Source organism: Pogona vitticeps, chromosome 1, assembly GCF_051106095.1.
Source record: "Pogona vitticeps strain Pit_001003342236 chromosome 1, PviZW2.1, whole genome shotgun sequence".
Taxonomy (NCBI): Eukaryota; Metazoa; Chordata; class Lepidosauria; order Squamata; family Agamidae; genus Pogona; species Pogona vitticeps.
The window spans coordinates 270111879-270137670 of record NC_135783.1 but is presented as its reverse complement, the minus strand read 5'-3'; the positions used below and the strand labels follow the sequence as shown (position 1 = coordinate 270137670).

At 42.2% G+C, this 25792-nt stretch overlaps 1 protein-coding gene across 2 annotated transcripts in view; it reads left to right on the top strand.

The window, feature by feature from the left end:
- The window catches only part of HIPK3 (homeodomain interacting protein kinase 3), a 103827-nt gene that overhangs the window by 9398 nt on the left and 68637 nt on the right, over positions 1 to 25792 (top strand). For both annotated transcript variants that reach the window (XM_020807607.3, XM_078384013.1), the window contains exon 2: positions 21680 to 22781. In XM_020807607.3, the coding sequence (XP_020663266.3) occupies positions 21682 to 22781 (1100 nt within the window). In that variant the 5' untranslated portion in view covers positions 21680 to 21681. The remainder of the gene's footprint in view (positions 1 to 21679; positions 22782 to 25792) is intronic.

Genomic DNA, 25792 nt, shown 5'->3' with positions numbered 1-25792 from the left:
GGATCCTATATCTTTTGCCTTTGACATAGTAATTTGGAAAACATACTGAGCTGAAAAAAACAGTTTATAGAAGAGAATAAAGCCATCTCCAGTGTTCCTCTGCTTTGATTATAGTCACCTGTCTGTTCTCTCCACTTTATTAAAAAATAAAATAAAAAGCCCCACCTGGACATGTACAGTGGTGCCTCGTATAACGAGCGCCCCGTTTAACAACGAATCTGCATAGTGATGGCTTTTTTGCCATCGCTTTTGCGATCGCGTTGCGATGTTGCCTATTGGGAAAAATTGCTTTGCGATTTTTCCCGATAGGCCCCATTTTTCCCCAGCTGTGCGGCGGGAGCCTCCGAAGGACCGCTCCCACCGCTCAGCTGGGGGGAAATGCTGGCGGTGGGGTCCTTCTGAGGCCACCGCAGGGATTCCCCTTCAGAGGGGGCATTTTCCCCAAGCTGAGCGGGAGCCCGGGAGTCCGACCATGGCTGGGTTAGGCTGCGCGGGACAGCTTCAAGCGGCGGTGGCAGGGTGTGGGGGGTGTCCGGAAGGCTTCCAGTGCTTTGCCTGGAAGCCATCTGGATCCATCCTACCCTGCCCCCGCCGCCGCTGAGAGCCTTCCGAGCTCTCAAAGGGCTTTCTCCAATGTCGGAGGGGGGCCCTTTGAGAGCTCGGAAGGCAAATGTCGGCGGTCGGCGGTGGCTTCAGGGTCCTTCTGAGGCTGCCGCCCACCGTTGACATTTTCCCCCAGCTGAGCGGCGGGGCTCCTGCTCAGCTCGGGGAAAATGTCCCCTCCGAAGGGGAATCCCTGCGGTGGAATCGGAAGGACCCTTCCGAAGGGTCCTTCCGAGGCCACCGCCGGCATTTTCCCCCAGCTGAGCGGCGGGGGAGACCGACGTGGATCTAAGCAGCGGCACGGTGGGAGGGATCCGGATGCCCGGAGCCGCCCCGCGCCCAGCTATCCCAGACATTGTTGGACTCCCGGGAGTCCGACCATGGCTGGGGTAGCTGGGCGCGGCGCGGATCCAAGCCCGGGATGCCTGAAAGGCATCCGGGTCCCTCCCACCCTGCCCTCGCCGCCAGGATCCGCGCTGCGGAGGCGAAGGGAAAGGGCCGGGCGCCTGGCTCCCCTTCCCCCGCTTCACCTTCTCCTCTTCCTCCGAGGAGGAGGCGGCGGGCGGCGCTTTGGCCGGCTCGCTCCTCCCGGGGCGGCGGGCGAAGGGAAAGGGCCGGGCGCCTGGCTCCCCGTCTCCCGCTTCACCTCCTCCTCTTCCTCCGGAGGCTCCTTCTGAAGCGCCCGCCGGCCAGCTGGGGGAAAATGCCAGCTGATTGGCGGTTCCAAAATGGCCGCCCGCTGTTTTCTGAACAGATTCCTCGCTTACCGAGGTGGCGAAAATGGCCGCCCCTATGGAGGATGCTCGCTGAACGGTGAGTTTTTGCCCCATAGGAATGCATTAAACAGGGTTTAATGCGTTTCTGTGAGGTTTTTCGTTCCGTTTAGCCATGTTTCCGGATAGCGACGTTAATCCTGGAACGGATTAATGTCGCTGTGCGGGGCACCACTGTACTTGGATTCTTCCATTCAGTATCTAGTTTGGCCTTGAAATGGAAAGAAGAACACAGATGAGCTTGGAAACTGCAACTGAGCAACACAATTTGTAGTTCTCCCAACATAGGTGAGATTATTATTATTATTTTTGAAAGTTACACATCCACCAGCATGTGTGGATTTATGGCTTATATATTGTGTTCTTCAAATAGCCTTGACCCAAGCTGTACGGAATATGGCTTTATTGGTGATAACCAGCATTTTTAATTGGATCTGGAAACAAATTGGTAGCCGGTAAAGCTGTTGTAATAAGGGCCTGATTTGGATATATCAAGGAATATATATAGGCTCAACATTCTGTTGTGTTGCATTGTATCAGTGGTTGTGCTCAGCAAAATAGTTGAACTACAGTGGGGCAGCTTCTGGGGCAGCTGTTTTTTTAAATCAGCACAGTGTGCCTTGTATGTAGCTGTTTGTATAGTGTTCAGGTAAGAAACATGTCATCCAGCACTTCAGAAATAAGACAGGGATGATCTGTGTACATGAATTCTATCTGTTTTCATACCATTGATCATTGCTGAGGCTCCAATTCAAAATGTACAGTGTTGAAGCTTTACCTGCCTCCTGTACTTGTTTATTTCAACAGCTTATTGTATCATGCCTTCAAAAATGTATGAAGGAACTACTGTATCTCTTTAATTTAAGAAAATGTTCCCCATCTTGCAACAAATATGGTTATCCTTTTAAAAGTGACAAGTCAAGTACATTCAGTAAATGGCTAGGTGATTGTGATAATGATTTGAGGGAAGGGAAGTCATGACCTAATAACCTAGTATTTATTGGGTAGCCTATTAGCATTTGGCAGATAAGTTGCAATCCAAAAATGGATGAAGAGAAACAGGAAGAAAATATGGAGAAAGAAGAATACATTAAAAACACAGGGAGAATAGGGAAATGGTTCTCATGTAGTATATGAAAAGTCCAAAATCACCATGAGCATTGTTTTTAGCTCAAATACAGTGGTGCCTCGACTTACGAATGGTCCTGCTTACAACCATTCCAAGTTACGACCAGTTCCGGCCGCAAAATTTTACTTCAGCTTGCAGCTTTAGCTTTGATTTGTGAACAGAAAAGGGCAGGGGAAAAAGGTGGGGAATTCAAACTGTTGGTGGCGAAGAGGCTGCTTCTTTGTAGCTCTTTCACCCCAATGGTTAGGAAAAGGGATGCAGTGGTGGTGGGAGGCGGGAGCAGTGGGGACCCAGCGCTGGCGGATTGAGCCTGGCTGGGATGGTCTGGCCGCTCACCCCGGCCTCACCCTCTACCATGGCTGGCCCCGCTGGGGAGTGAGTACGATCAGAGGAGGTTTCGGACTGGTAAGGTAAGGTGCTGCTTTTTTCTTTTTTAAAACTGTTCTGGGTGGCTTTTGCAGAGGGTTTAAGTTTCTGTGCTGTGTTGTTTCGTTTTTTGTTTTTTTGTTTTTGTTTTGCAGTCCCAGCATGGGACTTGCTCCAATGTTTATTTTTGGGTTTGTTTTGTTTTTTGCAGCCCCAGCTGCAAAAGCTCCTATGGGGCTTTGCAGTGTTTTATTTTAATTTTAATTTGTTGGGGTATTTTTTTAAAATGCTGGAATAGATTAATCATGTTTCCATGCATTTAAATGGGAAATGATGCTTCGACTTATGACCATTTCGACGCACGTCCATCTTCTGGAACTGATTATGGTCTTAAGTCGAGGCACCACTGTATCTTGTTTCTAAAAACCCAGAAAGTAGATTAACTTCTGAAGAAAAGAGGTGGATATATTATATTACATAATATTATATTACCAGTATTTTTAAAATGCATTGCCAAAATACAGAATAGAGATTGAATGCTAAGTATATGAATGTGGCTGTTATGTAGTAGAAAAAACTTACTGCTGGAGGAAGTCAGTGGTTAAGAATATGATTCCCTGTTGTTCGTCCCTGACAGGGACCGGTCTTGGTGATCCATGGAGTCTCTCCCAGCTCTGCAGTTCTAAGATCTCAGATTCTTTTAAATTGCCGGTAGATTTTTGTGAATCACATATATCTAGCAGTTTTACACTTACATAGCCTACACACTGTCTGATCTCTATTCTGTATGAATCTGTGCATTTTTGAGGGCAGAGGTGGGTATCAGGCCCTCTTATGGATGACCTAGACAGGGCTTGCCCTTAGATCACCTTGCATATTGTAGGTTCAGGTGTATTTTCTTCAGATCTACTCTATTTGGTATTGCTTATATGTATGGGGCTCTTGCCAACCTAGCAGTTTGAAAGCATGTAAAATGCAAGTACATAAATAGATACCACCTTGGTGGGAAGGTAATGGTGTTCCGTGTCTAGTCGCACTGGCCACGTGACCACAGAAACTGTCTATGGACAAACGCTGGCTCTATGGCTTGGAAACGGGGATGAGCACCACCCCCTAGAGTGATGTTTATGTTTTGAGGAAGCTCAGGTTACAACAAAAGATAGACTGTATTACCATCTATTTTAAGAGGATTGATTTAGTGCAGGAATATTTGTTTAGGTTCTTAATACACCACTAATTTTGACCAACATGATGTGTAATATATATAAGCAGAACACTTTAATATGTGTGTACATTTAATACATATTGCAGAATCTGTGGCTAAACCAGTTTTTTCTTACATATGAAATCTTGCCTATTGTATTAAATTGCAAGTAGAGTAGGTCCATTAAATCAGTGGGAATTTGATAAGTCAACTTCTCCATATGTTCCACTGATTCAGTGGGCCTACTCTAGTTGTGACTTGCTACACTCTACACCAGGATTTCAGTCAGAGTAGCAGAGAGCTACATTCACTTAGCATCACAGTTTTGCAGTTATTAAATACAGTGGTGCCTCGCATAGCGAGGTTAATCCGTTCCGGATTAACCTTTGCTATGGTGAAGCATCGTTGAATGGGGCAGGGAATTCCATTGGAACGCATTAAACATGGTTTAATGTGTTCCAAATGGGCCGAATACTCACCGTTCAGCGATGCTTCTTAATGGCCGGCAGCCATTTTCGCGCCTTCCCCTTACTTAACGAGGGCGCGAAAACGCTGCGCACGGCCATTTTGGGCCATTTCCGGGCTTCCGGCAGCCATTTTGACCACTGAACAGCTGATCGTCGGGGCTTTGTTTTGCGAAGATTGGTAAGCGAAACGCTTACCGATCTTCGCAAAGCGAATTTTGCCCTGTCTAAAAAATGTTGAGCGATCGCATTAGCGATCCCAAAAAAGGGATCGCTGTACGATTTCGTCGTTGTACGGTGCACTCGTTAAGCGAGGCACCACTGTATTATGTACTCTACCAGGAGGAGGTTTTATGTGTACAGACTTTGAGGTCCAGAATATATGAGAGAAGAGACTGAGGCTTTTGCACTCTGTCTTGGCATGTCTCTTCCTCTTAAAAGTTAAAACTTCTTTCTTTTTCTTGCCCTGGGATTTTGAATTATTGTAGGCTGGATTCAAGCTCAGGGATCTACTATCATCATGTGTAGTTTGAGCTTCTGTCAGCCTTTTCCTTGATGCATTCTAAAGGACATGAAAGTGATTCCTTATACAGTGGTGCCTTGACTTACAACCATAATCCATTGCAGAAGATGGGCGTACAGTGGTGCCTGGAGTAGCGAGCGCTTCTATTAACGATGAAACAGAAGTGATTAGTTTTTCGGGGCTTTTTTCGCTTTGAATAGCGATGTTTCCTATGGGCGATTTTCCATTAGCGATGGTTTAAACAGCCCCGTGTTTGCTGGCAGGTGAGTAGGCGGGCGGGCGGGCTGGCCAGCCCTGTGGCCAAGCCACAGGCGAGCCCTTCCCACTCGCCTCGTCCTCCCGTTGGACGCTGGCTGAATCACGCGGGCAAGATGGGGCTGGGCTGCCGAGCCTAGCCACATCGCTGCGAGCAAGCACCTGCGTTGGAGCCCTCCTCGCTGCTCCGCCCCGCCCCGGTAGTTGCATCTGCATAGGCCTCTTTCCTGCACGGGGTGTGCGGTGTGGGTTGCAGGGTGGGGTGCAGATGCCGCCCAGTGCCCACTTGGGATTCCCCCGGAGGTGACCTGGTGGAACTCCTGGAATTCCTGGGGATGTTGCTGGCAGGGCAGCCCGCGGGGAGGGGCAGGCAGGCAGGCACCCAGCCCTGGCGGAAAGTGGCGAGCTCAGCCCGCATGAGAGCGGGAAGGAAGAGGCTGGGACGTGCCTTGGCTGGGCGGGGGAAGGCGAACCAGCGACGCACCCAGCCCAGTAGGTGCATCTGCAGAGGCCTCTTTCCTGCACGGAAAGAGCTTCAAAAGCAGGGAAACGGAGATCAAAGAGCCCTTTCCGATGTGCCTTTTCGCTCCTGTAAAAGTGTCTTAAACTGTTCGAAGCCTGTTTTAAATGCTTGCAATCATTAGCCCACCTCCTGAACCCTATGCAAACTTAATTTGGTGTTGTTCTGAGTCTTCGTTAATTTTTGGTGATTTTTTGTTTTCTCCATTGAAAGCCATTGAATGGTCTGTCTAATGGCTTTCAATGGAGAAAACAAAAAATCACCAAAAATTAACAACGACTCAGAACAACACCAAATTAAGTTTGCATACGTTTCACAAGCTGGACTATCGATGCCAAGCATTTAAAACAGGTTTCAAACAGTTTAAGGCACTTTTAAATGAGGGAAAAGAGACATCGGAATGCCATTCAAATGCATTGAGTCGGTTTCAATACATTTGAATGGAGGAAACATTGTTTCACTCAACAATGTTTCCTATGGGGATTTTCGCTCAAGGACGGCAATCCGTTCCAATTGGAACGGATTAACCGGTTTTCAATGCATTCCTATGGGAAATGGTGTTTCACAGAATGATGTTTCACACAACGTTGATTTTTTTGGAACCAATTAACATCGTTGTGTGAGGCACCACTGTATTTCTTTATTACTGGCAGCAAGGATGCTGGTTGCTGCTAACTGGAATATTGATCATCATTAGGCAGTGTTGCAGTGAATATCCAAAATTTGGCAGGCAGCTCTTACAGATAAATTAACAAGTCGAGGCCTTAATCAATAGTCACAGCACCACCAATTTTGCCAAGCATGGTTTCCTTATATAGGTTATTTTAACTCAAACAGGGCTCTGTATTCTCTATCCCCATAATCCTCTTATCTTTCTAAACCTGTACTTTACTAAGGCTATACAGTATATTTTTTTACTAAAACAAGTTAATGTATTATATCTTTTCTTTCTTTTCTTTTTCTTTTGTTGCACTTATATGCTGCCCTTCTAGACATTGTCTACTCTTTATGTGGCTTCTGGTAATGGCTAATTCTTACGACATCAGCATAGAGGTCTATTAACAGTATTTGTGAACTAACAAGTTATATTAAAAACAAAAATTCACTGGACCCGCTTGTATAGTACATAGTTTGCAGACTCTTTTTGTATACTACTTTATTGCCTTGCAACAGATTACAAAGAAAAAAAAAATCAGTTCATCCCATTTAATTATGGCTAAAGTCATGTTAGTATCACATGGTTTAATCCCCATATGAATGTAATAATTATGTTTTTGCTGAGCTCTGTTTGGGAGCAATGATCCTCAGATACAGCAAGAGATATTGCATTAAGTGTGTTTAATCTTTGAATAATGTTGTTATATATGACTATTCAAGAATTCTATTTTTGCTCTTACCTCTGGAGGAGTGCATGGTCTGGTGGAAGACCACAGGCTTTGAATGCAAAAGATCTCCTGTTTTAATCCCCGGTATGTCGTGTTAAAAAAAGCTTTGTATTTGGAAACTAGAAAAGAATGGTCTCTGCTTTAATTGTTCGAGGCAGGGTGGATAAAAATCAGGGACTCTGTTTTTTTTAAAAAATCTTTTAAAACAGATTTTATATGATTTAAACCACAATTTTAATGATTTAAATTTAAAAAATCAATTTTAATTAAATCATCCAAAAATTCAACTTTAAAAAATTTAATCATGATTTATATTAATTTGATTGAAATAAAATCCACCCTGATACTTTATTTAAATAGGCTTTAAATTTTTTTAAATAGGTTTAGACATTTTTATTATCAAATGCCTTTAAAAACTATATTGTGATAATTCTAATTTAAAATTTGTTATAGCTCAGAGATCTCATTATGGAATATAGATTATAAACTCTAATTCTCTGTCATGACACAATGTATTCACATAATCTGTCAGAAAAATGTGCAGTTCTTAAAAAGGGGTTGCATCTCCAGAAGATAGATAGCAGTCCTGTATATAGAGAATCTGATCATTCCTACTTTCCAGCTCTAACTGAATTTTTTTCTGAAGCTTTTTCTCTTTCTCAACATGATGTAGCGATGTAAATTCTGGAAGCTGTACTAGAATTTTCAGGATTGCTTTCTAATCCTTGTGTAGACAAAGTCAAGCCCTTGCTCTTCTCCCCGAATTACATGCTTTTAGACAGTGTAAGTCAGGGATCAGGGAACTTTTTTACTTTTTACCCGCTAAAAAGTTTACATACACTGACATTACCCCCTTGATTTGAAAGGAAGGATCTTGGTCACACATAGCCAGTCGAGTGCCGCTGCCGCACCCTTGTTGCCTGGGCTGCCGCCTCCACTGCTGCTGCCTGGTGGGGCCATGCTCAGTCCTTGGCCCCACCAAGCGGGTACAGCTCCCTTTCTCCTCCAGCGGGTGGCTCCTGGGCGGTCGTCGAAAAGCAGCAGATGGCTCACCCTTCAGTGGCACCCGACGCCGCATCCCGCTCCGGCACCGGCTCTGGCAGCTGCTTGCTGGGGCAGCCGCGGGCCTCACCGTCAAAGCACTGTGACAGCTGCCAAATGGAGGGCAAGGGGCTCCTTGAGGCCTGGCCAGCCAGTGCAGAGGTGCCGCCGAAGGAAGCCACAAGGCCGGGCGAGCGCCGCTGCTGCCCAACGGGCTCCCCTGGGGACAGGGCATGGGGCCGTGGCCCAGCACCAGGAGCCTGAGCCTGGCCTGGCCCACTGTCATGGCCGTGCCCTCCCCTCTCTGTTGTAACCCACCTCTCCAGGCACTGGAAGGAGAGATTCCTCCTGGCTGGGGCTCTCCAGCCACTCACCCTGGCCTTGACCTCTGCCATGGCCAGCCCCACTGCTGCCTCGGCTGCCGTATGTTGCCAGCCAGGGCCTGTCACCAGCCACCATCTGCAGTGGTTTGGTTGCAGCCAGGCAGGAGAAGGGGGTGGGAAGAGGGCGATCAGGTGGCTGAGCCCCCCCCTCTGGGCAGAAGAGAAGGAAGAGGAGGGAAGGGGATTAGGGTCACGTCTTAATTACCCCCAGGATTTTCATTTTTATCCTATTTGGGGTAATTTACCCCTGTTCCCTGACCACTGGTGTAAGTGAATAGAAGATTATGAGAGGTGGAGACTAGACATGGGTGCTTCATGATTCGTATCCAAAATGAAGTGTGGCACCATAGGTGGTGTGGCTTTCCTTCTCCCACTCCGAGGCAGCCGGGCTACCAACTGGCTTTGTGCTTCACTGGGGTCCTTCTTTAGCAGCAGTGCACCATTCCGGGCAGGAGCCTGGCTGACCCGCCCCTGCCTCCCCAGGTAGTCAAACACTTGTGTCGGCTGTGTGGGGAGACTCCCTGTCCTACCTCCTCACCAGAGTGATTTACTACCTGGGGAGGCGGGGCCAGGCTCCTGCCCAAACTGGTTCACCAATGACTCACACTCTAGCTTTCTGTGGATACCCAAAACCAAAAGGGATACTTACACAGAATGAGCGCAAATGGAATCTGGTAAATATCTTAGATCTCATAATCCCTGAATAAACCTCCACATCCCAAATTCTAAATGTGGAATATTTGATCCACAATTATACCCACACACGGGCAATTGTAAAAGTTAAGGATAGTATAATAACCAGTAGGATTTATGGCAGAAGAAAGGATCTAGCTGTGAGAGGCATAACAGTCGTTAGGTAATTCCAAAACTTAGCACACCCACTACCCCTGCTAAGTGAGTATGCAAGGGAGACAGAAAGGGAGAAATCAGTCGATGTCCGGGAGAAGCACGCTGAGGAAGATCTTACTCAAATTTTAGAAGACAATTCAAATGATGGGCAAAATGATTAAGGTTATCCCATAGAAAAATGCAAGGATGATAGACGGACAACAAAAAAGATCATTCCAGGTCTTGCTTGGCCAGAAGAGGAGGCAGAGACTCCTTTAGCAGACTGTCAATTTGTGAGCAGATGTCTTTAGTATACCGACTGGAAATGTCTGGTTGCAACTTTGAGGAATTTGGTACAGCCCTCAAATACCAACAAAGACTTAGCAAACCATCAATTGCCCATACCTGGCTCCCTAGTAGTGACACAGACTAAGGATAGACTTAAACTCCCTCTGGAGCCCATGATGACAATAAACAAAAGGACACTCAATTCTAACTTGACAGTGCCTGCGAACCATCCTGAGCTGTGCTTGACAGCCGAGGTACCCCAGAGAAACTTTCCTGATATTACTAAGATAAATTGGCAAACCCTGCAGCATAATGATACATAGCTAGAATCTGTTCCACACAACTGATAGCTATCCATGGGATAAAGGGGAGATCTTGAATGCAACACATGATCAACTCAAAGTTATCTCATGGAACATAGCAGGGCGGACCTCGAGGCAAAATGATCCCAACTTTCTGGAACATCTGAGGGCTCATGATACAATTTTTATTAAGGAAACATGGTTCACCAAAAAAATTAAGCTATCATGCTGTATCTGATACACCCGCTGAGACCACCAAAAGGAAATGTAGACCTAAAGCAGGTTTAGCAATATTGATATCTACTGCTCTCCAGGCATCTGTCAACTGACTCCCCACATGTGGGAAAATAGCAATGGCTGGGCATATAGTCTTTGGGCCCAAGACCCTTTTTTTGGTCAGTCTTTATATCCCATCCTTCTCATCTCAGAAAAGCACAAAACAAGCTTGGGAATACCTGGAAAATTATATAATAGGATTAGAATGCAAACTCCCTAGAGCCCAGTTACTCATAATGCAGAACTTTAATGCAAGATTAGGCTCAAATAACAGCACACTCTTTTCTTCTAGCTTATGGGGGGCAGTTGAGTATGAGATCTTTGCCCCTAGCTACGATAGAATGTCCAAAGATACTAAGGTGGGTTATGGTGGCATCTGTATGATCCAAATGGTGACTCGCCTTGGTCGTATAATATTGTACGGGAACCCCCGCTATGACAAACACCATGAATTCATCTATGTATTAGGACATGGAAGCAGTGCTGGATTTTGTGTTAATCTCCCACTCTTTGTCTAGAGAGGTACTGGAATTTTCTGTAGGCCTAAGGCTGGATAGTGACCACCTGCCCCTTAATACCTCCCAACTACTTTCACATCTGAGTGCAAAACCTCATCTCCAAGAGAAATTTCTAAGCTTCAAACAAAAGAGAATACACTGGACTGAGGAAACCCACCATAAGCTAGAAGGCTTCTTTGGCTCTGCTGAGGGGGAGTCCCTAAAAAATTCAGTCATAGGAACCACAAATGCCACTACTGCATTAAATAAATACAGTGGTGCCTCGCATAGCGAGGTTAATCCGTTCCGGATTAACCTTCGCTATAGCGAAACATTGCTGAACGGGACAGGGAAAGCCATTGGAACGCATTAAACGAGGCGCCTTTACTCACCGTTCAGCGAAGTTTCCTATGGCCGGCAGCCATTTTCGCGCCCTCGGTAAGCGAGGGGAGGGCGCGAAAACACTGTGCGCGGCCATTTTGGGGCTTCCGGCAGCCATTTTGTCCGCCGAACAGCTGATCGTCGAGGCTTCGTTTTACCGATCTTCGCAAAGCGAGTTTCACCCTATCTAAACGTCGTTGAGCGATCGCATTAGCGATCCCAAAAAAGGGATCGCTATGCGATTTCGTCGTTGTACGATGCGCTCGTTAAGCGAGGCACCACTGTACTCAATCCTAATCAATGCGATGAATATGGCCCTAACCTCCAAACAACTGCTTCCACAAGCCTCATTAGAGATAAGCGGCTCCATGTGGTTTGACAGGGAATGTTATGTAGTTAAAAAACAACTGAGAGAAGTACTGTATATAACAACTATAGAAAGGAAAACCTAAACGTACCAGTGGTGCCTCGCTTAACGAGCGCATCATTTAACGACGCGAAAATGGCAGCGCTATGGAGAAACTTCACAGAACGGTGAGTTTAAGAGCCATACGAACGCATTAAACTAAGTTTAATGCATTTCTATGGCGTTTTCCGTTCCGTATAGCGATGTTTCCCCATAGCGACGGTTAATCCGGAACGGATTAACCTCGCTATGCGGGGCACCACTGTATTACCCACAGAATATTATGATATAAAAAAGAAATATAAACAATTAATAGCACATAAAAAGAGACAAGCAATTCAAAAGGGATGAAATGCGTTAATAGAATGCACTTTAAATAAAAACATCTAAACTCTTTTGGGCTCTTGTCACTGATGGCCTGAGCTTGTCCTCGAACCAGCTCAGCTGTAACATCCCAGCAGACATCCGGGAACAGCATTTCTCTACTCTATTCGGGGACATTAAAGAGAATTCAACAGATTTCTCTCAATCTATAAATTTAAATGACACTCCTCCATGGAGGCCGGTCACAGTGACTGAAACAAAAACCCTGATTAAAAGTATGAAATCAGGCAAGACCCCAGGAACAGATGCCATTATCCCTGAAATGCTGAAGGCTAACATGGATTGGTGGGCACCTTTGTTGGCAAACTTATTTACCCATATCAATAACTCAGGTAAATTTCCCATTGCTTGGTCTGAAGCCATAATAATACCTATCTTTAAGAAAGGAGAAAGAGGAGAGCCAACCAACTACAGACAAATCAGTCTACTCTCTGTGCTGGGTAAATTGTACTCTAATCATTTAAATCAAAGACTACTTGCTTGGATAGAGGAGGAAAATATCTTGGGGAAGGAACAGGCAAGATTTAGAAAGGGTAGATCAGCAATTGATCACTGTATGATTTTGAGCCATCTTGCGGAGAAATATATGTCCTCTCATGGAAATGGGCTCTATACTGCATTCATAGACTTAAAATCAGCCTTTGATTCTATCCCAAGAGACATTCTATGATCAAAATTCTACAAAACCTCTATAGATAAGAGACTCCTGTATCTTATTAAATGTCTTTATTAGGGCACCACACTCCGTGTTAGATGTGGTACAGAAGGAAACCTGACAAAACCTATTTAGGCTAATAAAGGGGTTCAACAGGGCTGTATATTAGCCCCCACACTATTTAACCTGTATTTAAATGATCTGCTTGGGTGGTGTCTTGGAACAGACTTCCATCCTCCTAGATTGGTAGACACCAAATGCCCCCTACTGCTTTATGCAGATGATGCGGTTCTTCTGTCCCTATCCAAAATAGGATTTAAACAGCTGATCCGCACATTTATGACCTACTGTAAGAACAACCAATTGGTTATAAATTTTGTTAAAACCAAAATTATGGTTTTTGCTCAGTCTTTAGCACCTAGAAAATGGACAACTAACGGTTCTTGCATCGAGCAAGTAAAACAGCTAAAGTATCTAGGTATTACATTCCACCATAAACTTTCCTGGGCTGCCCATAGACAGTCCATATTCAAAGCACCCAGAACATGCAGAAAACTATCTTGCGTTTTTTCTTTACTAAGGGGGGGGGGACAGTTTATACCGGCTGTTATTCAAGTTTTTAAGTTCAAGATTCTGCCCCAACTGTTATATGGTATACCAACTTGGATCCTAGGATTTCACACAAGTATAAAGAGTGTTCTTTCAAATTTTCTAAGATCCATTCTGGGAATGCCAAGATGGGTCCCTGCAGCTGCCTTACGATTAGAGACTGGTCTAACATCGCTAGAATGCAGCACTTGGCTCTTTGCTTTTAGATATTGGAACAAGGTAATACATGCTGATCCCTCTATGGGATATCTTAACCTTCTACAGAAAGATGTCCATAACAGCTCATGGCTTAAAGCTTTTCCAGCCAAACTACATCTGTTAGGGCTCTCTTTGGACTTTCTTTATGCCCTGGAATCCAAGGCAGCCAACTCTATCTTAGAAAAGCGGATCAGGGACATTGACATCCAGTATTCTATTTCAATGGCTCGCAAAACATGCTCCATTTTGCACCTTGGCCTAAACTATAATTTCTCCCAAAGTGCTATGTATTTAAAGAATTTGATTATCCCAAAATGCAGGCATGTCTTCTCAAGAGCCCGATTTAACTGTCTCCAATCTGCAGTTTTAGATGGGCAATATTCTGGCACCCCTTATGAAAAAAGATTGTGCCCTTGTAGGGATAGAGAAATTGAGACTTCAAAGCACGCCCTTTTGGAGTGTAATTTTTACAGAAATGAGCGTATCAAATTCCTCAAGCCCATAATAAATGTCTTCCCAGGTAGGACTCTGATTTGGCATACAAAATATTTATTAAGCGACACAAACAAGATAACCACTGAATCAGTGGCCAAATTCCTTCTCTCTGCTCAAAGAATACGAAAAACAATCTTGACCTCTATCTAACCCCACCATAAAACAAAAACCCAATGTATGGGTAATATATTTTATCAATTTTCACTGTTTTAGCTGTCTTGAAATGTTTTAATTGCTTCAATTTATTTTACATATTACATGTATGTATTTTAATGGGTCGGAGATAGCAAAATAAAGATTGATTGATTATTTTCAGGTTACCCAAGGCTGAAAACCACTGGTTTAAAGCATGCATTTGGTTGTGACAAAGAGTGTTGTGCTATTGGAGTAAAACTTTGATTTTGCCTGGATTTGTCACTTCAGCATATGGGAAGACTAGTACTTGTTCTGTATTTTAATTTGTACCTGATGCAGCAGTTTTAGAAATACGGAAGACAGGATGTCGGTATTTATGTTTGTGCTTAATATAACATTAGGGTGTGTAATCCAGGGTTTGAATAGGACACATGAGAATGTTACTAGTACTTCATCCATGCATCCATGTTAACATATTATTTAATTGTTTGCATAAATCATAGCCAATATTTTCAGCCCTGCTGGGCAGGGATCTGCCCCTTGTGCACGTGTGATTCCCCCCCCCCCGTGTGGGGTTTTTGTTGAGACTGAAACCAAAGGGGCTGAAAATGTTGCTGTCGGTGCGCAGAGGTGGAGGAGCCCTGTGCAGAGGAGGCAGAGTCACTCGCACTCACATGCACCTTAAAGGGAATCTTGATCATAGCCCATGCCTTTATTGTAAATTTACTGCCATATCAGTTCTTTTACAATTTTGTGTTATTGTGAGTTCGCTGTTTTGAAAAGTGTAGTTTGGAACCTTGCTTTTGTATTTTTTTTACTTCAAATTCCACATCATCTTGGCCTTCCTTAACAAGCACATGGGTGTTCTAACTCAGTCTCTGTAAAAAGATTTAAAACTATCTCTTGCCTTTTATTGTTAGCTCTGATTTGCAAAGAAATAAAGGAAAACAATAAATTATGGTTGTGGAAGGAAGGGTAAATAAAAATAGGAAAGAGAGCGGAGGACTGAAATCACCTGGTTGCCTTAGTGATAGTTTATAGCAACAGATTGGTCTGTGTGGAGGAAACAAACTTAATCTCAGGTAAACTGTGGCTTTTAAGGCGATGTATCTAAGGAGATAAAGGAGACCATGAAATTATAGAAATAGCATTTTAATTAATGAGTAAAATACACTTGCTGTGATTGTTGCTGACTAACCATGGGGAAGAAGTGAAGCGTTTACAAACAAAAGGAAAAATTGTTTTGTTTTTGTGGATTAGTTTTAGTAGAAGCTTGGTTTAAGTTAATCTTATATAATTAACTAATGTAGACATAATGCTCAACTGGGGGTTGGTCTGAGCCATGCTGCGGTACTTAACCCTTAGCTAAGAAATACAGTATAATGAAACCATGAATATGCTTGTCATACTTCCCACTAAGTGTTGTAAGATCAGTCACAATGTAGACAGAAATGAACTGCAGGTGATATTTTTATTTGTGGTTCCTCCTTAACCATGGTCGGTATTCCGGGGTGAGGAGAATGTACATTTGCATCTCTTGGTAGATCTCTAGATGATTTACAGTAAATTGCCAAATATTCCTGACTCTTAACTGGTTAGCAAAAATACCACTTTCTCTTCCCCTTGCTCTGAAATGAGGAGCACGTGGAGTAACTGGGATGAATTTTTATGTGAAGGATTTGTAAGCCAGGCCCCATTCAGTTCTGGTGCTTTTAACAAATTTCCTAGGTGCACAGTGCTTTATTTCCAAGCGTATATCTTTTGCTCCAAGCTCTGCTTGAAGGCTGTCAGGAATCCAGGAAGGAGAGCCTGAGTAGGTTCTGCCAGCTTAATTCTGCCCACTCTGACATAATTGCATGCCGCAATAAACTAGGATTTTCTGCTTCTGTGGAGAGCTCCGCTTGATGACCCTTGGCATCCCTTCTGGCCTTCCAGTTCTGTGATAAAATTGAATAGTCTTTGTGGCCCAGTTGTAATTATACTTTATTAAGGCAGGATATGCACAGCCTTTGGACTTCACGTGCCCCACCTTTTCTTGTTCTCCTCCTTTTGTACAAGCAGGCCAGGAATTTGTAGTGAACCTTAACTGTCCTATTTCAGGCATAACAGTAAGTTACGATTAACAGCACCTTCATGGCTTGCTTGCTTGCTTGAAGGAAAGAGTGAAGTGGAAGCACTGGGGCTGTTTGCTGCTATGCAAAGCTCGTCTATATCCTGATTTTTTAAACCAGGATTTAATCAGGAAGATATAGCTATCAGACCAGTGTCTGAATAATACACAAAATTTTGTTCTTGGTACTGTATATCCATTTCTCCATTTCTCTCGTTTGCCTTTCTCGTCCCAAGAACTACATGTTCCTTTTAATTTCAGCATTAAAACTTTAAAACATATTTCAAATAGCCTTTTAAAAATAAAGTTTAAGATCTGTAATGGGTGGAAAAGTAGTTAATTGCTAGGACAGAAATTAGTTTCTGTACCTGAATTATGTTCCTGAGTATTTTTATGCCTCCCTTGTAGTACAGTACTCTTGAAAATCTAAGACACTTTAGAAATATTTTTTCAAATATGAAATAACTTGCATTTTTTACAATCTATAGCAGCGGCCCCCAAATCTTTTAGCCCTGCGGACCAGCTGGGGAAGGCAGGGCACCCCCCTGTGCTTGTGTGTATGCGCGAAGGAGCGAAAGGGTGCTCGTGCGGGTCGTCGCTCGTGCACGTGCACAAAGGAGTGGGGGAGTGCTCATGTGGGCGCAGGCATGCGCACCCAGGCGCAAACAGGCAGTGTGGGGGGAGTGCTTGTGGGGGTGGGGAGAGGTCTTTCTCTGCAGCCTGGTCCGGCTCAGGCCACTGACTGGTACCGGGCCAAGGACTGGGGGTTGGGAACCTCTGATCTATAGAACACAGTATTTTATTTTTTATTAACCTAAATATCAATAAAGGTAGGCTCCTTTAGTGGTGAACTGTGTAATGGACTGGAAGCCATCTTGTACATCTTGTACTATCAGCTCTTCAATAGTATGTGATGATAGTGTAGTATTTTTTCATATTAATAAAACATGTCAACTTCTCTGTGTAATCTGGAAAAGCAGTGTAGCTGAAGGTGATTGTTTAGGGCAGGAATGCACAACACAAAGAATGTTGAAGACATCAGACACTGGTGTTGTGTATTCTAATGTGAATCACTGTTTCATTTTGACATAACTAAGGTGATATGGACAGGGATCAGGAAGAATAATGTTTGAGCAATTAATATTTATAATGCTGATTGAACTAACTGTGGGCCTGTGTATATAATACAGTTACATGAAGAAAGTGCTTTAGGAAGCAGAGTATGGAGAGATAAGGTAAGGAGAAGTGAATGTTTTTGCTTATCTCTGCTAAGCCCTCCCTTTGATGTTGAAAATAATAGCAAACACACCACCCTCCACCTTTGTTTATTTTATGAATGGGACAGCTTGATCAATAAATTCAGATTGTTGCCTCATGTTTATCTTGGCACTGACTTTAAGAGTACTTTTTTTCAGGTGGTGAAACGGTACAGCTTGAGAATTTCTGCTTTCAAGTTCTTTCTTATGCTTTTTTGTATATTGGTGATGGTAATGATTCTGGATGGGCTAAACCTTCATTATATAGTTCTGTTTCTGCACTTCCAATCAAGTGTACCACTACATTTGATTTATTGTTTCTTACATGTGTTGTGAAAAACATTACTTGACAGTATTGTAGAAAAACAGAAATTATAGATTTTAATCCTGTTATTTTGATCATAGCAATATAATACTTAATTTTTTTAAAAAAATTAAATGTTTAATTGTTTTTTAAATGTGATGTTTATATACTGTTTTTAATTTTTTTAAAATTTTACTTATTGTGAGCTGCCTTAGGTCCTCTGTGGGGAGAAAGGAGGCATATAAATAATATAACTAAATGGTTATAATAATAATAATAATGTAGATGAATTGACTGTACATCCCCCCCCTTTTTTTTGTTTGACAGTGCGAAGAGCTTGAAGGTCACATCAAGGCTCATTCCATTCGGGGCAGAGCAGCTTTGGCAGCTAACCTCAGATCTGTCAATATCCAAGAGATTAGAGGCCAGCCATATGGTCTGGCTTATTCTCATTTACAAAGAATTATTACTTAGCTATCATTCAGGCAAAGTTCTGGCTTGGGCTTTTATTGAGAAGAGAGTCTGGGCTTGTTCAGGTGGAATCATTTGGATATCTTTTGGGCATGGCACAGACAGACTAGTAAGCTGCCTGCCATCTTTTGGAAACAAGGTCCTGGTGGCTATAATTCTTGGTTTAGCTGTCAAAATTAGTAAAGTGGTACCGTGTTTTCCCAAAAATAAGACAGGGTCTTATATTAATTTTTGCTCCAAAAATACATTAGGTCTTATTTTTAGGGGATATTTTATTTTGCAGTCATGTCATCTTCTTGTTGCTGCACAATGCTGCACAATGGTGGAGGGTGTGGTTTTAATGTAGTAGGGCTTATTTTGGGGTAGGGCTTATATTTCAAGCATCCAGAAAAATCATACTAGGACTTATTTTCAGGTTAGGTCCTATTTTAGGGGAAACAGGGTAGGAACACCTGGTATTAACATTCATGAGTTAAATGCAGAGCTTTCTGAGCCCTTATAGAATTACTGTATCCATTCTACTGTATATTCCTGACAAGTTCCATCTGCTCTCTCCCCAATGTCCTTGTGTGTGTACTTAACCATTGTCCTTTTTTCCAAGTAATTTAGCAGTATAACTGGTTCAGAGATCTGAGCAATAAAACACATAATGACTGTTCGGAGTGTTTAAAATGTACATAATTTTCTCTTACACTTCATTCAAGAGTCAGCATACCTCGGGTTTCCAGGTAGTGTTTTAACTAAGCATTGGCGTCTTCTGGGTCTGATTAGACACAGTGGTATGATAGTAATATGCCTAATTTCTTGTCTTTGTGCCTCCTTGGCCCAGAACATCTCACCATCTGAAGTTTACCTGTATAATCCATGAAGTTGGCTGCTCAATTTTGTCCTAACTTGTTCTAGGATCATTAGGCGGGATTACTTCAGCGGAAAGTAAAGGAACTGGCAAGACACACAGCCTTAGTTTCTCTGTTCAGCCTCAACTGCCTTTGTTAAAATCCCTCCTTTTAATAGTAGCTGTGCTTAGCAGTGCACAAGTAGAGCACTGCATAACTTCCTTTCCCTACAAAGCATTAAATTGTAGTGTCTTACAGCTTATATAAAGGGATGTGGTGGCACTGCGAGTTAAACCGCAGAAGCCTCTGTGTTGCAAGGTCAGAAGACCAGGAGTTGTAAGATCGAATTCATGCAGCGGAGTGAGCTCCCGTCGCTTGTCCCAGCACCTGCCAATCTAGCAGTTTGAAAGCATATAAAAAAGACAAGTAGATAAATAGGTACCACCTTGGTGTCTAGTCGCACTGGCCACGTGACCATGGAAGATTGTCTTTGGACAAACGCTGGCTCTATGGCTTGGAAACGGGAATGAGCACCGCGCCCTAGAGTCGGACATGACTGGATTAAAGGGGAACCTTTACCTTACCTTACGGCTTATATAAAGCATGTAACAACAGTTCCATATGGAAAGTAGAAATGAATAGTATTGCACTCTCGGTTGAACTCAGCTTTATAAAATAGGAATTCTCTTTGCACAAAAACCTTGCCAGTTGCAGCTCATTGTACAGTTTGAAATCATGTGGTAACACAGTTACTAAATAAATGTGGTGACACATTTACTAAAGTAAGTGGATTCAGACATGTCTTACAGTTATCATTGGGTACTTAACATTCAGGAATGCCTTCTCCCCTTTTCTTTGTGGATGTACAAACTAGCATTGTCTGAAAAAGAAAAAATTCAAAGAATATTTTCAGGGAAACACGGTATGCTATAGATGTAGTACTGGTTTTTGCAAACCTATTAACATACAATTAGAAAAAATTTTCTGACTAAAGAGCAAAAAGTATCTTGAGATGATTAAAAACATAAGTATACCCTATTATACTAGCAAATGTGATGGTACACAAATGTTAGTTTGAGAATTCCTGATGTGTTAGATTAGGGACAAATGTTGTCTTCTAAAATATGATAAATCATTGCCCTCATTTTCTAAAGCAGTGGTCCCCAACCTTTTCTTAACCGCAGACCGGTTGGCGGGATAGGGTATGTGTGTGGGGAGGCACCCCTGTGCTCACAGATGAGTGGGGCTTGCTTGCGGGGGGCCATGCGCTCATACATGCGTGGATAGGCAGCGTGCATGCTCGCTCATGCACAGATGGGTGGGGTGTGCTTGTGGGTGGGTGGGGCACGCATGCATGGGTGGACAGGGCACCTGTGTGGGCTGGCCATCCGTGTGGGGTGAATGCATGCGTGGGGGCGGGAAATCTGTCTCTGTGGCCCGGTCTTGTCAAAGCCACGGAGCGGCACTGGGCCGCAGACTGGGGGTTGGGGACTTCTGTTCTAAAGAAACTAAGGTCTACTTAGTTTTTAAAAATGAACTTAGTAGACTTTTTATTTTTTAGTCACAAATTGTTTTTACGGCAATGTTAATGTGGAATTTTTAGTATGCTAAATATGATTTAACTACACTATGTCAAGTTTTTAGTTGGAGAATAGCAGCTTAGATGAGAGGGAGCTTTTGCGACCAACTATTCGTCTCCTGCTTTATGAAGCCAATTCAGGAGCTTAACATGAATGACTTTAAAACACAGAACACATGCATAGAATCACTCATTTCACTGGTTTCCAAAGTGGATGTTTAAAAAAATTTGAAGGGAGCATAAAACTGAGTTTTTCATAGGAGAAAAATATTTTTTATCAATTTGAACATTTTTTTGTGATAAATATTACTGCTATAATTTAGCATTTCAGAACAATTTGTTATTTTCCTAATTCTAATTGTTTAAGATTTTGTGTTATGAATAGAATTTTTTGTTACAAGGGGCAGAATGATGATAAAGGAGAAGCTGGAAGGTGTGGTGCCAAAAAGTTTGGAAGCCATTGAGCTGGCCCAGCCCCCTATGAATGCAGCTGCACCCTTCAGATCACCTGTTCATATGTCTCTTTATTCTTCTCTGTTAAACTCATGCCACAGTGAAAGATGCTGACAGTGTAAAACTTTTCATCTTTTTCATATTTGTGGCATTACTTTACACTTAGAATGATTGTTAATGAAGCATTTAGTAATAGAACTTGGGTTATACCACTTTACTGTGGTTTTGAATATTATTATTTTAGTATCTTGTAGAAACAGAGAAAGCAGGTATTTGGAATGAGTTGTATGGTTTGCGTTCCTAAGATGTCTGCAAAAAGAAATGCTTTAATAGACGTAGTGCAAATTTATAGTGTCTAACACAAAATGGATTGATTGGCAGGGTAACATTTACAGCAATGTCACTGTATAAATGAGCTTGCATTTTTGTTTGCACAGGGTGGGCAGAGACTCCCAGTAAATATTTGTGAATGTTTAAAGTTTGTTCTTTTCATAAAATAAGACTTTAGGAATGTTATTGAGGGAGGAAGACAGATTGTACTGATACTTTTTCTTTTTTTCCCTACCTTAGGTATGGCCTCACAAGTCTTGGTTTATCCACCATATGTTTATCAAACTCAGTCAAGTGCCTTTTGTAGTGTGAAGAAACTCAAAGTGGAGCCAAGTAGTTGTGTGTACCATGAAAGAACCTACCCACAGATATACGTGAATGGTAAAAATTTTGGAATCACCCAGCCTCCTAGCAGGGTTGGTACTTTCTTTCAGGCTACGAACTTATTTAACAAACCTCAAAGAGACACTTTTTTGTTCCAGACCAGCGCTGTTGCTTTAAAAAATATTGCAGGTGCTACAAAGATATTAGCAGTGCAGGCACAGCAACCTCAAGTGGAAGCACCTTGGCCCGGGACACAGGAGAGTGGGTTGAACGTCTTGGACCGCCCCCAGCGATGTGGACTGAAGCGTAAGAGTGAAGAGTTGGAGAATCAGACTAGAGCAATGCAGATAGTTGATGAACTGCCTATATTGCCTGCAATGTTGCAAACCAACCTGGGAAATCCAATGACGGTTGTGACAACGGCTGCATCTTCGAAACCAAATGGTACCAGTGGTGATGGAGATTATCAGTTAGTGCATCATGAGGTCTTATGCTCTGTGAAAAATACGTACGAGGTTCTTGACTTCCTTGGACGAGGGACTTTTGGACAAGTAGTGAAGTGCTGGAAAAGAGAGACAAATGAAATTGTGGCAGTTAAAATTTTAAAGAATCATCCATCTTACGCACGCCAAGGACAAATAGAAGTGAGCATACTAGCAAGACTAAGTACAGAGAATGCTGATGAGTTTAATTTTGTGAGAGCTTATGAGTGTTTTCAGCATCGTAACCATACCTGCTTAGTTTTTGAGATGTTGGAACAGAATTTATATGACTTTCTGAAACAAAACAAATTTAGTCCTCTTCAGCTAAAAGTAATACGGCCTATACTGCAACAGGTGGCCACTGCACTGAAAAAACTAAAAAGTCTTGGTTTAATACATGCTGACCTCAAACCAGAAAACATTATGTTAGTGGATCCTGTCAGACAGCCTTACAGAGTTAAGGTAATCGACTTTGGATCTGCTAGCCATGTATCAAAGACTGTCTGTTCAACATACTTGCAGTCTCGATACTACAGGTATGTATTATTAAGTAATTATTTCCAAAGTTTAGGCTTAGTACATCTGTAGCTGTAATCTTTCTGTGATGTCTCTGTGTATTTGTTCAACATGTCAGCTCCAGGAAAATGTTGATATGAGTTTGTTTGTTTTTTTAATTCTTAAAATGATTTATCAAAAATGTGGAGCAGTAAAGTTAATACATAATATATGTCTAATTAACTATAAGATTTAATACTAGAAAATTATGGATTGATTATCTTAAGGGGCAGATATATTCCATTTATTTTCTTACAGCTGGGCTTGGCAGCTTGGTACCTAGTGTATATGCAGAATCTTGTCCCGTGCTTTCAAAGTGCCCGGCTGCTGGTAATAATTCCCCCCTCCCACTTTGATTCAATTTTGAATCTTAAGTTCCTATTCTGATTGTCTGCCCATCAGTGCTTGAGAGTAAAGCACTGACAGGCAATTGCCTCCATTGCCCTAAGTTGATCTTCTGAGACCCATGTGAGTGCAAATGGATTGAGATCTACTGTTTTGCTGGAGACCCACAAACATTCTCGAATAGTAGATTTTGTTTTGTCCTGGACTCTGTGGAACTACTGAATGTAGTCAGCTGTGGTGATTGTTATTTTGTTTCAGCTTTTTGTTTAGATTTGTGTATGCAGAAAAATCCGGCAGCAGCTAGCTTTTCTTCTCTTGTTTTGCAAGACTCTGCTCTGCACAAGGAAAAACATGGATATTCTGTGGTACCTTTGATGTTTGCTGCTATCTGGTTGCTGCCTTTTGTTTAACTTTGCTCAAATGAAAATATAGGCCTGCAGATTTGAACAATTAGTTGTAGTGCATATCTTTTGGAGGGAAATCAGTAAAGTAAAATTCAAGAAACTTCCATCTGCAAGCATACCATACCATGGGCCAGGGTTAATGGATAGATTAAGAGAAACCTGGATCTTTTGTTCAACTTGTAATTAAGCAACATAATGATGTGATACAAACTTGGTTAATGCAAACACTTTTTAATAGTTGAAAAAATTATGGGCTAAAATTCTGTTACTTGAGATAAGACAGTGGACGTAAATCTTGGCAGCAGAGTGCTTTAAGCTAAGAAGTTTGCATAGGAATTTGTTATTGTGTGCTAAATCATACAGTTTGGCATGCAACAGCAAATGCCTACTCTGGTTTCTCAACCTATGGCAGTTGACTGTGACAATTTATGCGCATTGCATTGCACTGGTGTAAAAATGCAAAATTTTTGTCATTTATCTTTCAAGTATTATACAAATTTAATTGGATTCTGCTGGGGGTGTTCCTGTAGTCTAATTACTATACGTTCTAAAGGTTAAACTGCATAAGTGTATGTGCTAGCTAAATCTTGTGGACTTTGTCAAAGAAAGGAAATAGCAAAAATATTTTATTAATGTCATCCAGATAGATTGTTACTGACAGTGGCTGTTAAAGTTGCTAGCATAGACAGGGGTTTGGAGGTGCACCCTAGTTCTTTTTCTGCTACAAAGCAAACTTGCGTCTTGAAAGTATGACCAGTCTCTTTAACAGTAGCTTACAAATGCTATTTTGAGCCCTTTTTAGAAGAAATTAGTACTTCACACAGTGAAGGGTTAAACTGTAGAATTAGTTGGGAGGGAGAGGTTTCTGTCAATTTGGGTTTCTTTAACAGCATATTAGATAAATCTGTGGAGATTAGGGTTATTAACGGTTTCAGTCAAGATGCCTATGTATTCTCTGTAGTATCAAGCAACAGTTTCCCTCTATGTATTAGTTGCTGGAGAAAACGAGAAAGGATGCAGTTGCAGTCACGTTGCCCTGACAGGCTTACATAGAGAATTACTTGGCCACTGTGTGAATAAAATGCTAGACTAGATAAGCTTTTGGTTTGATCCAGATTTGTTATTCTTATGTTCCTTACAATAGGTAGGATACAGTTAAATAAAGGAGGCAAAAAGATGACAAGCTTACAGCTCTTTGGTTCGGGAAGTGGATGAAGTCCTATTCCATGTTGATCGCCCTCACGTAGAGCTGAAACATTTGCTGTTTTTGACTACAAATTCCATAGTCACCCAGTCTTGGATGGGTAGGCTTAGGTATTATAGGAGCCCATGGTCCAAAAAAATGCATGTTTTCCAAGGCCTGGTCTCCACCCTACCCTAAGTATATACTACAAGTTAACATATGGTAATTGTGCCAGGCAAAAAACCCAAAATAAAAACAAAAATGTTGTGTCGCCTCAAAGACTAACTGCTATGTGAGCTTTTGTGGACAAGTCCACTTTTTCAGACTGTTGTTTTGTTTTGGTTTGGTTTTTCTTCACATGCTAACACAGTTTCACATGGCTTCATCTTCTAAAACTACAAATATGGTAATCAGTGGTGTGGATAACACAACACTCGCACTCTTTTCTGAACTGCAGCTTTGTTAGAGGATGGACCTTCACTGGCTTTGTAAGTTTACACAGTGACAATGAAGCTTTCATATTTTGCACTCTAATAGTTCAGCAGAATCGTAACCAGGAAATAGGGAAAATCATCATGCTGAGGCAAATTATTTCCTTTTAGGCTTCCTACGTCAGTAGCACAGCATAAATGGTAACACTTATTTGCAAGATTATTTGCATTTTAAATTAGGATCTGTAAACCAGCATTTCAGCTGGCTGAATTATTTTTCTCGAGTTGAGTTCATTGTATAAGTTGATCTTATTCAGACAGAAATAAGCTTAAATAAATTCAGGGATTTTATTCATAGGATTGTTGCTTGTAAACATTAACCACGACATTTTGTACCAGATTATTTTTGAGTTTTATGATAGATTTTAATTAGAGCAATTATAGTGTCTATTATTCATAATAGAAAATTAATCTGTATAGATTAAAATCCTCTAAAGTTTGGATAGGCCTCTGCAGCTAATTGTGGCTAACTAGCAGACTATTTGAATGGGGTGGGGCTTCCTTGCTCAGTTGGGTATTTGACAAGACAGACAACTCGAACAAACACTGGCAGTGAACCACAGGAAGTT